General features: G+C 61.2%; 1 protein-coding gene across 2 annotated transcripts; it reads left to right on the plus strand.

The window, feature by feature from the left end:
- Positions 1–3,374: 3,374 nt before the first annotated feature.
- Positions 3,375–14,511, plus strand: PTGS1 (prostaglandin-endoperoxide synthase 1). Of its 2 annotated transcripts, none has more exons than XM_041483964.1 (11): positions 3,375–3,528; positions 8,374–8,490; positions 8,612–8,752; positions 9,491–9,634; positions 9,989–10,170; positions 10,257–10,340; positions 10,660–10,906; positions 11,192–11,478; positions 12,099–12,246; positions 12,610–12,983; positions 13,061–14,511. In XM_041483964.1, exons 1-10 carry the CDS (start codon positions 3,420–3,422, stop codon positions 12,963–12,965), a joined length of 1,815 nt encoding a protein of 604 aa, XP_041339898.1. In that variant the 5' UTR covers positions 3,375–3,419; the 3' UTR covers positions 12,966–12,983; positions 13,061–14,511. The 2 variants fall into 2 exon arrangements, with proteins under 2 accessions (XP_041339898.1, XP_041339899.1); XM_041483965.1 differs by having other exon boundaries at positions 11,192–11,466.
- The last annotated feature ends 1,350 nt before the right edge of the window (positions 14,512–15,861 follow it).

Consider the following 15,861-nt stretch of genomic DNA (forward strand, 5'->3'; position numbering starts at 1 on the left):
ACCGCGGGTAATTGGCATCAGATGCTCCCTGACCTGCCGCATCCACCGGGAAGCTGGAAGCATTTATTTGTCTGAGCCGGCGGCTCTATCTGCGTGCGGGAGGCGTTGGCGGTGGCGGGGCTGGGCTCCCCGAGCCTAATGAGCCCGAGCTGAAGATGATGAATATGATTGCTGAAAGCGCTTTCCTGAGTCCTCCTTTCCTGGGGCTCAGGTTACGAGTTCCCAGACAGCCTGTCCAGCCCCGGCTTTTCAATTCTGATTTGTAGCCCCCCAAACTGTCTGTCAGCTCCCCATGCTGGAGGAAATGCTGGGTCCTCCTCTGCTGTGCCCGGCAGAGCTGGGGAAGGGGCCGCCAGCCCTGTTCAGCCTTCGGGGAGGGTTTGGCCCCCTGGGCTGCCCTGCTTGGCCCTGTGCCCACAGAGCCCCCCTGAGCCAGAGGGGACTAGCCCTGAGCACTGTCCCGTGAGGGGTCTCAGCCACCAGCATCTGCTGTGCCTTGTTTCTGTGGCTGTTGGGGACATTCCCCACGAGGACTTGCCACCAGTGACCTCAGCTTCACAGCAGAAAAATGTGGGGTTCAGCTTCCGTGTTCTTTGCCCATCCTCTGCAGCCCACAGCCAATGTTCCCACTGAACCATATGCCACAGAGAAGCTGCTCAGGGACGGACAAGGATGGGATGCTCCACAGCCATGCAGATCCCCTGGGATCAGAGGGACACAGGTCTGACAGGGCTGGTGTGGGGAGCTGTGAGGTTCCCCTGCCTGGCTCTGTGCGGCTCAGAGTGGGTGGTCTCCCTCAGCTGCTCCTTTGCCCCTTGTCTCACGGGGCACAGCACCAGGTGTCCCCAGGCACGGGTGTTCCCATGGCTCCAGCATCCTTGGGCAGATGGAGGGAAGGATTTTGTGTGCTGATCCACCACAGGTGCTGGTGTCTCACCCTCTGTTCCAGTTACATTTCGCATTCCGGGGGCAGCACCACCCCAAACTCGGGGAATGAGGGGTTCAGGGGACCGGAGGGGAGATGCGGGGCGGCCCAGGGCAGAGCTGCACAGGACCAGCGATGCTCCGTGCTTCCCAGCGCCTCCCAGCGCCTCCCGCCGCCGCCGCCGCGCTGCCATCGGCGGTGTTCTGCTGCCTCCCCACGGAGGACGCGCCGGCAGCACCGGGGCCCCGCCGCCCCCGCCGGGACAGACACGCGGTGCCGTGACCGGGGCGGTGACCTCTCACCGGTGCTCAGGCGGGGCTCTGCTGCATCCCAGCACGGCTCCGAGCCTGCCTTCTCCGTCCTGTGCTGCGCCGCAGCCGAAGTGCCGCAGCCATTCCCGCAGCATCCCCTGGGTCTGGCGGCGGCACATCCCGGGGGCAGCACCAGCAGCCCTGGAGCAGCAGGGCCCGGGGGCTGCTTGTCTCCTGCTGTCCCCAGGACAGGGCAGTGAGGCACTCGTGGGATTTGGCAGCACCGCGCTGGAGATCCCCTTTCTACTCCAGAGAGGTGTCAGGGCATTTGCTGGCCAGACACAGTGCCCAGGTTGCCAAGCCTGTGGCAAATCCCCAGACGTGCCCTCTGTGCCTCAGGTGGCCCTGTCCTTGCACCAAGGCTGTGAGACCACAGCCTCACACAGCGCCCGAGCTGCACCAGCCTCCTTTGCCCTGGCTGGGGACAGGAACTCATCTGGGCACCCAGGGCTGGCTGCCACCCTGGGACTTGAGGCCAGGCACCGTGGGCTGCAGCTCAGACAGAGTCACGGGACGTCTGGTGGCAGTCGGGGCTGGCACCAGGGAGTTCAGTGGCTGCTGGATTAGAGCTGAGCACGGAGCACTGGAGTGAGGGGTCTGGATACCCGAGAGACACCAGGAGCGGTGGGAGTCTGCAGGACACCCTGCAGAGCCCCCTCCCTCACCAGCAGTGCCGGGACAGCCCCTCCATGGCAGCCCTGGCGAGACAGCTGGCCCCGGGCTGTTGCAACCATTTCCGGTGTTGTGCAAGAGCGTGGTTATTGAAACCTGGCGAGAGGGAAAGGAGGGGGCAGTGAGAACGAGCGCTGCTGCAGCGGGACATCCCCAAGGACCGCGGGGCTGCCCCGCACGGGGAGGGGGTCAGGCTGTGCCAGGTCACACGTGCTGCGGTCAACAGAGTGCAGGACAGGAGGGGGACCGGCCAGAGCAGGGGCTGGAGGTGCTGCAAGAGGGAATGGAGGGGAAATACACACACCCACAGGGTGGACCACTGCCTTCCTTGGGGCTGTGACCCCCCTGAGGAGGCTGGCAGGGGGCAGCTGCGGCCCCGCACACGCTGACTGCACCAACTGCACACAAACAGCAAAACCTGCCCCAATTCTCTGGGTGAGCTCCTCAGCGGGAGCAGAGGCAGAGTCCCCACCCTGTGTGAGCGCATCCAGAGCCTGCTGAGCTCATGTTTATGTCATGGCTGGTGCATTTGCCTGCTGAAGCTGGATCTGAGACCCTTGTGCATTTTTGGACACCTGTAAAAGCCACTTGCCCTGTGAGGACACTCCCTCCCTGCTGCTGAAACCCCCGCAGAGGAATCAAGCGGGATCCAGGCAGGAGCTGCACTCCCCCAGCCTGCCAGGGCTTCCTGCAGCTCAACAAAACCCAGGCTAATCCTCTCACACAGCCAGGCCCGCGCTGGGGTCTCTGCCACTTCCACAGCGCAGCACAGGAGAGGGTCAGCAGGCTCTGAGCTCTGGCTTCCACCAGTGTGGGGACATCCCAGCCAGGTCTGCAGCTCACCACGCTCTCGCCTACCCCAGAGCCATGCAGAGCCTGTCCCAGCCCCACTCTGTTCCTGTGGGGTGGCTGCTGCCTGCCCGAGCCGGGCTGGCTGAATCCTGTCCGGCTGGCAGCGGCTGATGCTGGGAACAAAGCATCCGGGAGGAAACACCCAGCGATGGTTTCACCGATAAACTCAGCTTTTCTGGCCGCTGGCGGCTGTGGGCAGCCAGGCTCCTGGCACAGCCGGGCAGCACTGCCAGAGCAGCCTCTTGGCCAGGCACAGGAGTTGAGCCAGGCCAAGGAGATCAGGGGGTGGGCATGGAGTCCTGGGGGACCTGGATGGGTGGAATGGGGATGTAGGGGGACGTGGGAACAAGGGCGTGGGGATGCAGCGGGATGTGGGAACCAGAAGCAGGGCATGGAGATGTTCGGGTAGGTGGAAACTGGGAGGGAAACGAGGCAGCTTGGGGTTCCCGGGAGAAACACGGATCGGGGCACGGCTGGGGATGCAGGGGTGGCCAAGCGGACCAGGGGAGGGGAGCGCAGCCGGGGCAGTCCCCCGGCGGGCCGGGCTGTCGGAGGCCGCCCCGTCCCGTCCCGTCGGGGGCGGGAGGCAGCGCGGCGGGGGCGGGGGCGGCGGGGCCGCGCCGGGTGCGACGGCGGGACGCGGCGGAGCTGCCTCTGCCATGGGCGGTGGGTGCCGGGCCCGGGCCCCGCCGGCCGCGGGGCTTCGGCTGCTGCTCGCCCACGCCGTGCTGTTCTGCGCCGCCGGGAGCGCCGCCGGCACCGGCTCCGGTACGCGGGGCGGGACCGCACCGGGAGGGAGGGAGGGAGCGAGGGAGACGCGGGGGAGTCGGTACCGGTGGAGCGGCGACATCCCGAACAGGGGACATTCGGCACCGGGGGGTGCGAGAGGACTGGTACCGCAGGGTCCAGTACCGGGAGTCCCGGGGACGCGGGGAGCGCTGCGGGACCGGGCCGGGGACCGGCGGCTCCCGGGCGGGATCGCGCTCGTCGCCCCCGGCTCGTCCTCGCCCGCCGGTGCCCTCCGTGTCCGGGGCGGACGGCAGGCAGGGTGGGCAGGGGCGGCTGGCAGGAGCCCCACGACCCCCGCCCGGGTCAGGGTGCCCGCAGGTTGCGGCCCGTCACGCCCGGCTGGGAGCAGAAGCGCTCGGGTAGAACAAACTTCCCCCCCCGCCTCCCGCAGCGGCCCCGCAGGGACCACACGCAGGGCCCGGGGGAGACATCGCTGGCCCGAGGCGGCCGGGGACGCACGACAGGGCTGGACCCCCGCCAGGACCGCGGCCACCCCGGGCCGGCGCCACCACCGGGCTGAGGGGCAGTGCCCGGCTGCTTCCGGCAGCCTCCCGTCCGGGACGGGGCTTCTCGGAGGAGAGGGGGACAGTACCCGCGAATGCTGGCAGCCAGGGCCCCTGCCGCTGTCCCCAAACACGCTGCCGCTGCCACACGCCCGGTGACGCTGCAGTTGGGAGTGAGGATGGAGGGCTGGGAGCAGCCGGGATGGCTCTGGTGGCCTCAGCCATCGTTTCCTTGCCATGCCCCGTAGGAGTTCACCACGTGCTGTCCAACGGCAGGCACACCAGGAGATGCTGATTATGGCAGGCACCCATGGAGCATGTGGTTAGATAAAACCCTTTCTCAAACCCCATCAGCTCTGTCCCCAGCTCCTACAGTGCAGGCTGAACATGTGGAGTGCAGCAGGAACCCCCATGGCAGGGGGAGCAGGACCATGGCAGGACTGACACAAACCGAGTGGGTTTGGGCTGAGCAGAGCTGGTGCAGAGCAGGGGGTGTTGCCCTTCCCACTGCCTGCACCCCTTCCCACCCCATCCTTCAGGAGAGCAGGGACTTCTCTCAGCTGGAGCAGCTGGTCCTCTGCAAAACCAGTGAGCTCAAGGTGCAGACTTTCCTGTTTCAGCCGTGAACATCCCAGAAAGGGAACATGACCCATGGCTCCAGGGATCCCGTGGCCATGCAGAGGGCAGCCATGTCAGCTCTGCAGGGGACTCCAGGAGCTGGGATGTGACCCGGCAGGATGGGACAGTCCACCCACAGAAACAGTGTGGCTGGGTGTGGCTGGGGAGGTGGCAGGCACCCCACTGCAGGGCACATCAGCCACATCTGCTGAAAGGAGAGACCCCAGGGGACAGACCTGGCTGTCACTGGCTGAGCTGGACCACAGGTGGTGAGGACAGGCAAGGGACAACCTCTGCGCTGCTCCTTCTCTGGCTTGGCCATCTCTTTACATGTGTTTTGTCTTCCTGAGAAGTTCCTCTGGGAGCTGAGGACAGCTGGGGCCAGCATCTGTGTGTCCTGCTGATCACAGGACAGGGCCTGGGGACATGCTGAGGACCCACGTGCCTGAAGCAGCTGGGACAGATGCAACAGCTGGAATGGTGCAGCCCTGGAGCTGACTGCTGCACAGCAGGATCAAAGCAAATTTCATTATGTGGAGGAAAAATAAATACCTGGGATACATGATGTACACGAAAAAACGGCTTTTTTCCAAGCCTTAATTAGGGAGGGAGATATCTGATTGAGAAATTAGGGGAACTGTGCTGTGCCCTGAGGTGCTGCCAGCAGAGATCCAGGCTCTGCTCCTCCCCAGCGTTGCACCAGGAGCACCACAGCCCTAATCTAGTCCTCGGATCTGCTCTGGAAGACCAAATAACAGGATGTTGGGCTGAGGCTGGGATCTCCTGCTCACTTGATGTTTGCTGTTCAGAGCACTCTACTTGACTCCTCGCTGGCTGCACCTTGGCTCTGAGCCACGGTGTTTGTTCTCTGTAGACTTTTCCTCTGGCTGCGAGCAGAGCCAGGCTGGTCCCAAGGTGTTTCTCACTTTTCCCTGCAGATATTGCCTTTGGCTGCTAACTTGCCTTCAGGGGTTTAGTTTTGTTCAAGCGTTCTTGCAAAGTAAACCCGACTGTCCTCTCAGCAGCCATTGCACAACTCACACTGCCAGACAGGAGCAGTGGCAGCACCCCAGCGTCCCTGTGTGCCCGAGCCCCAGCCACAGGGCAGGCTGGGCACAGGCCCAGCTGTGTGGAGGCAGGTGGGCACCTCTGGCAGAGCTGCCTTGCATTCGTGTCTGTTTCCATTGCCCCTGCTCTGCACCTCCTCCCAGCACATCCCCTCCGCAGTGGGGCTCACGGAGAGCCAGCCCGGGCTGCAGGGTGAAGCCAGCTAGCACAGGAGAGCCCCGGGGCTGTGTCACCCCTGCAGGCCATCCCTGGCAGGCAGCCTGGCTCAGGTGCAGGGGGAGGATCGCCGAGCCCACGTGGAACACAGCTGTGAGCCTGGCACGCTGCTCCTGCTCATGGTGCTGCCAGAAGTGGTTGCAGATGACAATCTGGCTGTGGTGTGTGTGCTGTGAACAGTTTGTGGGCCCGAGAAACCTTCCAGGATCAGAAAAACCAAGTGCGTAAGCGTTCCATTGTCTTCAAAGCCTGCGGCAGCGGGGCCGTGTCCACTGGAGCGAGCCCGGCTCCATCCCGGCCGTGATTCACCCCAGGTTGCTTTGGCTGCGGTTTGTGGAACGGATGTTGTCCCCGAAATCTGGCATTTTTCAGCTCCCCGGGCACGCCGGCAGCGCCTTTCCCCACACCTGGAGCCGTTCTGGCAAGGCCAGCGCAGGATTCCTGGCCGGGGCGTGGAGAGGCACGGAGCTGCTGCAGAGGGAGGCTCCGTCAGGATGGGATGGGGCTGGTGTCGCGGGCCAGGACACGCTCCAGCCCCTTCCCACCCTTTTTGGCTGGAACACGCTGCTCCCACCCCACCTCCGGGAGCCGCGGCGCTGACACTGCGGTGAACCGTGGGAGGCGGCCCGGCCCGGCCCGGCCCGGCACGCTGCCAAACCCGCCTCGGAGGAGGGCTCGGCACCCCGTGCCATCGAGCCCCGCAGCCGGGAGCGCCCCGGCCGAGCGAACTCCTCCTGACTTCCCGTATCAGCTGGAGAGATGGGGCAGGACTCGACCTGCTGTGCCGGAGCATCCTCCCAGCCCCGTGGCTGCGGCGCCCACAAGAGCCCGGCTTTGCCCGGGTTGCACCGGGCACGGCACGGGGCTGCTCTTCTGGGCTTTTACCGGGTCTGCAGCAGAGCCAAGTGTGGAGCTACCGGCGTGGGAATAGCCCAGAGGATGCTCCAGCTGCGCTGCAACACTTCCTTCTTTCCAAAAATTCCCATCTTGCAAAAATCTGAACGGGTGGTCTGACCTTAATTTGTCTGAGATAAATAAGATCCTGCCTGCTGCCTCCCGTCTGGAGACATGAAAAGATCCAAGATGAAAGGGAGCCTGATGGAAGTGCTGGGAGCTGAACAGGTCTTTGCAAGCTGGGCCCTGTGCCGTGAGGGATTTGGGACCACAGGGCTGAGCACAGCCCGGCAGAGCTGCTGGCTGAGCCCCGGGCTCCCTGCCCTGCCCCGAGTATGTGCCTGCTGGGAGACCGAGCAACTTCACAAAATTGCCTTTATTTTCCAAAGATGTTAATTTTTAGCTGCAATTTCCTATGCAAAAAATGTGGTTTCTGTTCTGCATGCCCATCCTACCACCCCAGCAATGGAACCTGTTCCCAAATTCCAGAAGAACCTGAAGCAGGTCTGGCAGGGATCTGGTGAGCTCAGGAGCCACATGGAGCAGCTTTGGGCTCAGGAGACCTTCCTCCATCAGCTGTGGCACTGGGCACACTGGCAGTGGCTGTCACTTGGGGTGTGCTGCCCGTCCCCCATTCCTGCAGCCAGCAGCTCCAGAGCTGGGCACTGTGCTGGGCTGGTGGCACCTTGTCCATGAGTGCTGTGTGCCCTGGTGGGGCTGGTGGCCTCCAGTGTGTTCTGGCAAAGCCAGGTGTGCAGCCAGGTCTGGGCTTTAGGTACTTCCCTCCTGGCACAAAGGCTCTGTCCAGACCTGGCTTGGTGAGTTGGGAATGCCACTGGTGAGGATTTCAGGAGGCAGCTGTGACAGAGAACATCCCAATTTCCAGAGCACTCCTTTGGCTGATGGAAGGCAGAGGAGCCTCTGGCCACCCTGGACTGTGTTTCTGTGTCCCCTGAGGTTTGCTGCTCTTGGAGGGGCTGTGGATGGTGGAGTTACAAGGATCTTCCTGCTCCAGGACAGCCTGGAGAGGCTTGGTGGGGATGGAGCCGGCTCAGCGTGGGAGCTGCTCTGTGCCAGGGGGTCTCCCTGTCCCACGTGGTCCCACTGCCCTGGGAAGGGCTGGAAGGGGCCTTATCTCGTCCCTGCAGGCTGGGCATGAAGGTGGTGGAGGAAGGGGCTGGGCGGGAGCCGGGAGTGAGCCCAGAGAGGCCCTTTCCATCCGCTCGGGGCCCTGCCAAAGCAAACGGCCCTGACAATGGCTGTTGTTATTAACACAGTGGCTGTTTGCACTGCTTCAGCCCGGGCAGGGGCTCTGGGGGCACAGCAGCCCCCCAGGCACGAAGCTACGCCCCCAGGCATGGGGGAGACCACCACAACAGGGCAGTGCTTGCACCTCCTCCCCTGAGCTGGGCCTGGCTGGGCTGTGTCCGAGGCACTGTCCCCCTTGAGGAGCAGGGAGCCAGCAGATGCAGCGATGTGCTGCCTGGATGGTGATGTCTCTCTCTTTCTCTCTCTCCCCCTGCAGTGAATCCCTGTTGCTATTTCCCCTGCCAGAACCAAGGGGTGTGTGTGAGGGTCGGCCTGAGAGGATACGAGTGCGACTGCACGCGGACCGGGTACTACGGGGTCAACTGCACCTCCCGTGAGTCCTGTCCCGGGGATCTGGCACCTGTGGGTGCCAGGGCAGCACTGTGCCCACAGCACCCACTGGTGTGGCTGGGCTGGCTCCTCAGCAGGGAGACTGACTGGGCTGTTTCCCCCAGCTGAGTTCTGGACACGTCTCCACAACCTGCTGAAGCCCAGTCCTGCCTTCTACCATTTCATCCTGACCCACTTCAAGTGGTTTTGGGACATTATCAACAGCACCTTCATCAGGGACACGCTCATGAGGCTCGTGCTGACAGGTGAGGGCTTGGAGAGGGTCTTGGGGTTCAGCAGGACTCGAGGACCCCCTGGCATGCACAGATGTGTGGGTGGGGACAGCAGGGCTGCAGCGATGCTGAGCAGCTCCTGTGAGCAGGGTGGGCATCAGGCTTGAGTCACCTCACCACAAGACCCAGAAGGTTGCCACCCTGTCCTTCCATCACCCTGTCACACTGTCACTGTGCCCGGGGGGGCTGCCCAGCCAGGTTGCAGTGGGGTGTAGGGGGTCCCCAACACTGTGCCAAGCTGCCAGCTGGCTGGAAAACGAGCAGCTCTTGGCATGCTGCACTCCCCAGGCCAAGGAGCTGTTTCACAGCTGCACAGAGAGCAGCCCTTGGAAATATGGCCCTTGTTACTCATGTCTCCATATTCATCACTTTGCATAAATATTTAGGTTCCAGCTCTTGGAGCTGGAGCGACACGCTTACAAGGCTCCGGCTGTTGGCTTCACCATTTCTATGGGTTTGTCATCTCATTCATCATCCAAGAATCCACTTAGCATATTAGCACAAGCCCTCCTTTTCTGCAGGGAATTGCAGCCTTTAAAAGGCTCGGAGCAAAGCCCAGGACACCCACATACCTCCACTGCTGGTACCTTTCTGGTTTTTGGGGTGTCAGGGGGTGTCTGGCAGCACAGAGCAGGCAGGCAGGGACCAGGGGCAGAGCTTGTGGGTTGCTGCCTCAAGCCCCACAGTGGTGATCCCCCTCTCTCCTTTCAGTTCGTGCCAATCTCATCCCCAGCCCCCCCACTTTCAACTCTGACTATGGCTACATCAGCTGGGAGGCCTATGCCAACGTCAGCTATTACACCCGCGTCCTCCCGCCCGTGCCGGACAACTGCCCCACGCCCATGGGCACCAAAGGTACGTGGCTGGTCCAGGGGACCCACACCCTGAGTGTTTCCCACCCAGCCATGGCCGAGCTTCTGCTGCCATGGACGCATCTGCAAAGCACCACTGGCAGTGCCACGTGCTGCCACTGTCCTGCCCAGACTGGCTCTGCAGCAGGAGGAGCTTGATGGCATCTGGATTGCTGCTGGGACAGCTCAGGCTGAGCTGCTGGGGCATGTCACAGCCTGTGTGACAGGGCTGCAAGGTGTCTGTGCAGATAAGTCTGTGCCTGATGCTGCAGCAGACACCACCAGCAACCCTGCAGACAGCACCAGCGCCCGGCTGGGTCGGCACTGGGCATCTTCCCTCAACCTCCATCCTTTGCAGGGAAGCTGCAGCTCCCTGACCCCCAGCTCCTGGCAGAGAGGTTCCTGCTGCGGCAGAAGTTTGAGGCTGATCCCCGAGGCACCAACATGATGTTTGCCTTCTTCGCCCAGCATTTCACCCACCAGTTCTTCAAGACATCTGGGAAGATGGGACGTGGCTTCACCAAGGCTCTGGGGCATGGGGTGAGGGCATGGGGGCAGCAGGAGCGAGGGGGTGCTGGGGTCCCTGTGCCTCTCGGAGCAGCCTCGATGCCCTGCTCTCTCCACAGGTGGACCTGGGACATTTGTACGGGGACAACCTGCAGCGGCAGCACCAGCTGCGACTCTTCCGAGATGGGAAGCTGAAATTCCAGGTACCACCCAGCACCACTGAAACACACCCCAGCCCTGTGAGCCAGGGTTGTTTGAAGCCCATGTTCTTCAGGCAGTTCTTGGCAGACCCCAGCCCTGATGCCCTGTGTGGCTGCTGGCTGGAGGACAATCTTTGGGGTGCAGCTGCCCAGATGGCAGCAAGCATTTGGGGCTGTAGGAGAGAGGTGTTTCTACTCTACTCACCTCTTGCAGTAGAGCAGATGCGGTGCCCTTAGGGAGACAGCTCATGGCTGGGCAGGCTTTTACCGGGATGTTTTTGTCCCCTCTGCCCTTTCTGCCCTCTCGCTGGTGTGTCCCCAGGTGGTGGATGGAGAGGTGTACCCGCCCATGGTCACCGAGGCTCCGGTTCACATGGTGTACCCGTCGGGCGTGCCCGAGGAGCAGCAGCTGGCGGTGGGGCAGGAGGTGTTCGGGCTGCTGCCGGGGCTCTGCGTGTACGCCACGCTCTGGCTGCGCGAGCACAACCGCGTCTGCGACCTGCTCAAGCGGGACCACCCCACCTGGAGCGACGAGCAGCTCTTCCAGACGGCGCGGCTCATCCTCATCGGTGAGGAACTGCCACCGCCCTGTCCCACCCCCCTGGGCGGCCCCCAAGGACTCACACGCTGGCCAGCCTCTTTTTGAGGGTAATGGCCAAAACTGCCTTTAAGGCAGTTGCTCTGGCATCCTTCTGGGAATTGCTTGTTTTGGTCCATATAGCAAAAAAATTGGCTTTGGTCCACCCAAAATGGTCAGGAGGAGGTGGATGGCTGCTGTGGTAGATGTGGGTAACATCTCAGGTACAGAGCTGGTGGCTCCTGCTGCTGCCAGCTGCTTCTTTTCTCCTGCCCAGGGGAGACCATTAAGATTGTTGTTGAGGACTACGTGCAGCACCTCAGTGGGTACTACCTGAGCCTCAAGTTCGACCCCGAGCTGTTGTTTGGGTCACAGTTCCAGTACCGGAATCGCATCGCGGTGGAGTTCAACCAGCTCTATCACTGGCACGGGCTGATGCCCGACTCCTTCATCATCCAGGGACAAGAGTACAGCTACAAGCAGTTCCTCTACAACACCTCCATGCTCATGGACTACGGCGTGGAGGCGCTGGTGGAGTCCTTTTCCAAGCAGGTAGCAGGAAGGGTAAGGTCCTGCTCTGCCCTCCCCAGGGGGACACGCGTGCAGTGGTGCCCATGTCACACCGAGTCTGCCCAGGGCAGCACATCAGGAGTCCTCCCCACCAGCACCGTGGCAAGGCTGGCCCTGGCAGCCCCAGCTGCTTGCCCTTGGTGCCCTGCAGTAAACATTCCGGTGATGCCAGGAGCCTGTGGAAGCCGGGAGCTCCCCCTGGAGCAGCGCCTGGCACTGTTCTTTGCTGCCATCGCATGGATGTTTTCTTCCAAGCGATTGCAGCTCCATTCCTGACCCTTTGCTTGTGCCAAGCAGCCCAGCTGAGGCTGAGCCTGAGGCCCCTTGTGCTCTCGCAGTGAGCTTGAAATCTCTCTCACCCTCTCAGGTCCTGGGTCCCTGTCCACTGGGGACTTCTCCTGCCCTGTGCCCAGCCCTGGGAGCAGGGCTGACCTGACCAAGCTGCTCTACAGCTGGATTTTGCACTGCCCACCAGCTCCCCCTCCTCTTGCTGCTGCAGTGACCTGCTGGTGCCACAACACGAGCCCAGGACATGGATGCTTTAGTGTGGTGGCCCTCTGGAGCTGGTGCTGCCTTGTGCCTGATGTGTGCTCCTCCTTGTCTCTCCCCTCCAGATCGGTGGGGGACAGACCATCAATGCCAATGTCTTGCACGTGGCCGTTGGGGTCATCAAGGAGTCCCGGCAGCTGAGGCTCCAGCCCTTCAACGAGTATCGGAAAAGGTTTGGCATGAAGCCCTACAAGTCCTTCCAGGAGCTGACAGGTAGGGCTGCAGAGCTGCTCCTGGGGCTTTGCTGGGGCAGGGCAGGGACTCTGTGCCCGTGGGTGAGTACCAGGCCATGAGCTGCCCCTCTGCCACTGGGCTTGGAGCAGCTGCTCCTGCCCGTGCCAGCCCTGCCTGCTCATGGCCCCACAGCGGGGCAGAGTGGGCTGATGCAGGGGTGTCAGGGGATGCAGGGGTCCTTCCTCCTGGGGGCTGGAGGACCAGGCCAAAGGACAGTCCCTAGCCTGGAAGTCAGGCTTGCCACTGCCTGCGAGGGATCCACTCCCCCTTTGCCCACTGCCAGGCCAGTCCTTGCCAGGTGTGAGTCTCTTGCTAAAGCACTCTGATGTTCACTTGGTGCAGGAGAGGAAGAGAAAGCAGCGGAGCTGGAAGAGCTGTATGGAGACATTGATGCTCTGGAGTTTTACCCAGGCTTGCTGCTGGAGAAACCCCAACCCAATGGCATTTTTGGGGAAAGCATGGTGGAGATCGGAGCTCCATTTTCCCTGAAGGGGCTTTTTGGAAATCCCATCTGCTCCCCAGAGTACTGGAAACCCAGTACATTTGGTGGAGCAACTGGCTTTGAGATCGTGAAGACGGCATCCCTCGAGAAGCTCGTGTGCCTCAACGTGAAGAAGTGCCCGTACGTGGCATTCCACGTGCCGGACGCTGCGGAACACGGCAGCCCTCGGGCTGCTGGATCATCTACAGAGCTCTAGCAGGGCTGACCTGCCCAGGTAGGGACTGTCCTCGCCCTGGTGCAGGCTGAGCTGAGCTCCCAGCCCGGCGCTGAGGATCCTGTTCCTTCCTACAGCGAATGGTGGGGATGCAGGAACCTGCCAGCCCTGTGCCGAACAGAAACAGGACAGGAGATGGTCCCACCCTGGGTGTCCTCCATGCCAGCCCTCCAGGAGAGGCTGCTCCCTGCTCTCTGAAAAGCTTGAGTGCCATGGGAGTGTGGCTGCCAGCCCTGTCCTCAGCAGACCCAGCTCTCTTGATAGTGAATACCTTGCACAAAACAGCTTTGGAGTTCCCCAGCGGACACTCTGGACTTTGTGCTTTGTCACCTTCCATCCCCACTGCCTCCCAGCACCAGGCCACCAGCAGTCCCTCTTCAGAGGGGTCATATCCACGTTATGCCTGAAAATCATTTTTAGAATCAGTGAAAAGTGTAAGACTGGAAAAATTTCATTTTAATTAACTGGTTAGCACTGACTTAATTCTTACTCACCGGGAGTCCAATTTTTCTTCACACAACATCTATTTCCAGTAGAGACTCTCTTTCCTGCTCAGAACAGGAGCCCAGAGCCCAGGGAGCACTCCCTCCTCCCCTGCTGCACCTGGTGAAGCGATGGGCTGCCCGAGGGATGCAGAGGAGGTGGCAGCATGTGGAGGGATGGGGAGGACTCAGTGTCTGTGCTGCTCAGTAGTGCCTGAGCTTGCAGTAAAAGCCTGTTCTGATCCAGTTCTCCTGCAACAGCCTACCCAGCACACATGCACAGCTGGGAGAAGGAACCAAAGCAGTGTCTCTTCTGGAGGAGACCAGAGAGAAGCATGAGGTCGATCCCCAGACCTGTGTCATGCTGGCTTGTGCCACCCTGGCATGTGCCACTGGCTGCCAGCCCAGGGCTGCTCGGAGCAAGATGCTACCTCTGTGCACACAAAGGGATGGAGTCTCTTCCATCCCAAAATCATCACCCTTCTCTGCACTAACAGCTCAGCAAACACACCCTCACAGCACACAGAGTCTGCTTCTGTCCTCCTCTCGAAACAGAGCTCAGCCCTTGCCCTGCCCAGCCATGTGGTAGCTGGCAGCCACTGTCACTGGCCTTGATCCCCATCAGATCCTGGTTAAGCTCCAGGAAAAAGGACATTTAAAATAATAAATGATTTTTAAAACTCCTCTATTTCTGGCTGTGCCCACCAGCGCTGTGCTGGGCCATTGCTGACTGCACCTGAAGCAATAAATGGAGCAACTTCTCCCTTAGAAGCTTCCATGGGGGTCTCTGAGTGTCCTGAGGCAGTTGGAACTTTGCTCCCCTCTGGCCACCCCCAGCCCTGTGCTGCTCAAATGCCACAGTTCAGAGTGTTTGGACAATGCAGGCACAGGGTGGGATTGTTGGGGTTGTCCTGGGCAGGGCCAGGAGATGGACTGTGATAATGTTTGTGGGTCCCTTCCAATTCAGGATATTCTGTATTTCCATGGTGACACCGCTTAGACCAACATTGTGTATTTCTCTCACATAAAAACTATCCACACATAAATCTGGCTGCCTGGGTGTTTTGTAGATGTGAAATAGCCACAGTCTGTAAGAGAGCATGCAGCTGCAGCTCCTTCCTTTGCTGTCCTGGAGGAGGAGAGCACTCCTGAGCCTCTGCTCCATCCAGCAGGATTCCCAGGGAGGTGTTACAGGAATTTTAAACTAGGGAGGTTTAAAGGGCTGGTGCCTTGGCAGGGATGTAGTAGGAGAACGTCATAGCAAGGGAACATGTGCAAGGAGAGACTCCCAAGGCATGAGCCTTCTCACTCACTCTCTTTAACCCTTCAGAAGTGGGACAGCATTACCAGGATATCATCTGGATTTTACTTCCCTTATGGGATGTAGGGAGGCAGAGAGGCCAACAAGACCCCGAGGGCACAGCAGGCAGCTTCACCTGCTCTGTGCTCCCCTGGCTGGCCCTGGGCACACGGACTGCCCAGTGCTCCCAGCCTCACTGTGCTGTGCAGAAGTGCTGAGCAGCAATGGAGAGGAGCACACGGTCCTTCCCCGCACGCTTCCAGCTGTGCTCGGTGGCTTCCAGCTGTGCTCGTGACCGCCCTTCCCTTCCCTTCCTGGCAGGGAGCCGCTCCAGCCCCGAGCATCCTTCCCTTCCATCTGGCGACAGGCACAAGCTCGGCTCGTTTCAGTTAAACCACAAACATCCTTCGTTTGCTCGAGGCTATCGGGGGCTGCCAGCGCTGCTTTGGGACCAGCTGATAACTGCACGAGAGCCCCGGGGCACACCGAGAGCGCCTGGCTGCTCTCTGCCAGGCAGGATGCTCCACTGGGATAGCTCGGCTGAGCCACCGCTGGCAAACCTGGCACCGCTTCCAACCAGTCCAGGACAGCAAAGCATCTCCTTCCTGCTAGCAGGAAAAGCTTTGATATCGTTTCTTTGAAGGACCAACACATACCAACCCCAGGCACAGCATCCAAGACACTACTGACATCTCCCCCAGGAGCCCAGGCACCCACAGCCCTGCACACAGAGCTTCCCCCAGCCCAGCACTGCTGAGCTCTTGTTTTCTGTGCTGGTTTTCCAGCCATGGCAACTTGCAGAAATCGCTCCCACCGTCACCAGTTTGCCCAGCACAAGGTACAGCCACATCCAAGGCAGTGTTTGCACCCACACATGGTGTGGGCCACCAGCATCACCAACCACAGCAAGGGCTCCCTGCTGTGCTCTGGAGAGGAGAGTGCTGCCAGAAGTACCCTCTATTTGAGCTCTTGGTAAACACAGCTCGTAGGACATCCTCTGTGTTTTTAAACATGCCTCTGAGCAGCCCAGCTGTGGCTTGCCTGCGGTGGGGATGGACAGGGACAGGAGGATGGGGCTGCCTGGGTTCCTGCAGCA

Source organism: Pyrgilauda ruficollis, unplaced genomic scaffold, assembly GCF_017590135.1.
Source record: "Pyrgilauda ruficollis isolate IOZ18807 unplaced genomic scaffold, ASM1759013v1 scaffold62, whole genome shotgun sequence".
NCBI lineage: Eukaryota > Metazoa > Chordata > Aves > Passeriformes > Passeridae > Pyrgilauda > Pyrgilauda ruficollis.

What these genes read in the sequence shown, in the direction of transcription:
- PTGS1 (XM_041483964.1), top strand. Translation starts at nt 3,420, where the DNA reads ATGGGCGGTGGGTGCCGGGCCCGGGCCCCGCCGGCCGCGGGGCTTCGG. An exon ending in CGCCGCCGGCACCGGCTCCG is followed by an intron (nt 3,529 to 8,373) that starts GTACGCGGGGCG and finishes CTCCCCCTGCAG; the next exon opens with TGAATCCCTGTTGCTATTTC. An exon ending in CCAAGGCTCTGGGGCATGGG is followed by an intron (nt 10,171 to 10,256) that starts GTGAGGGCATGG and finishes CTCTCTCCACAG; the next exon opens with GTGGACCTGGGACATTTGTA.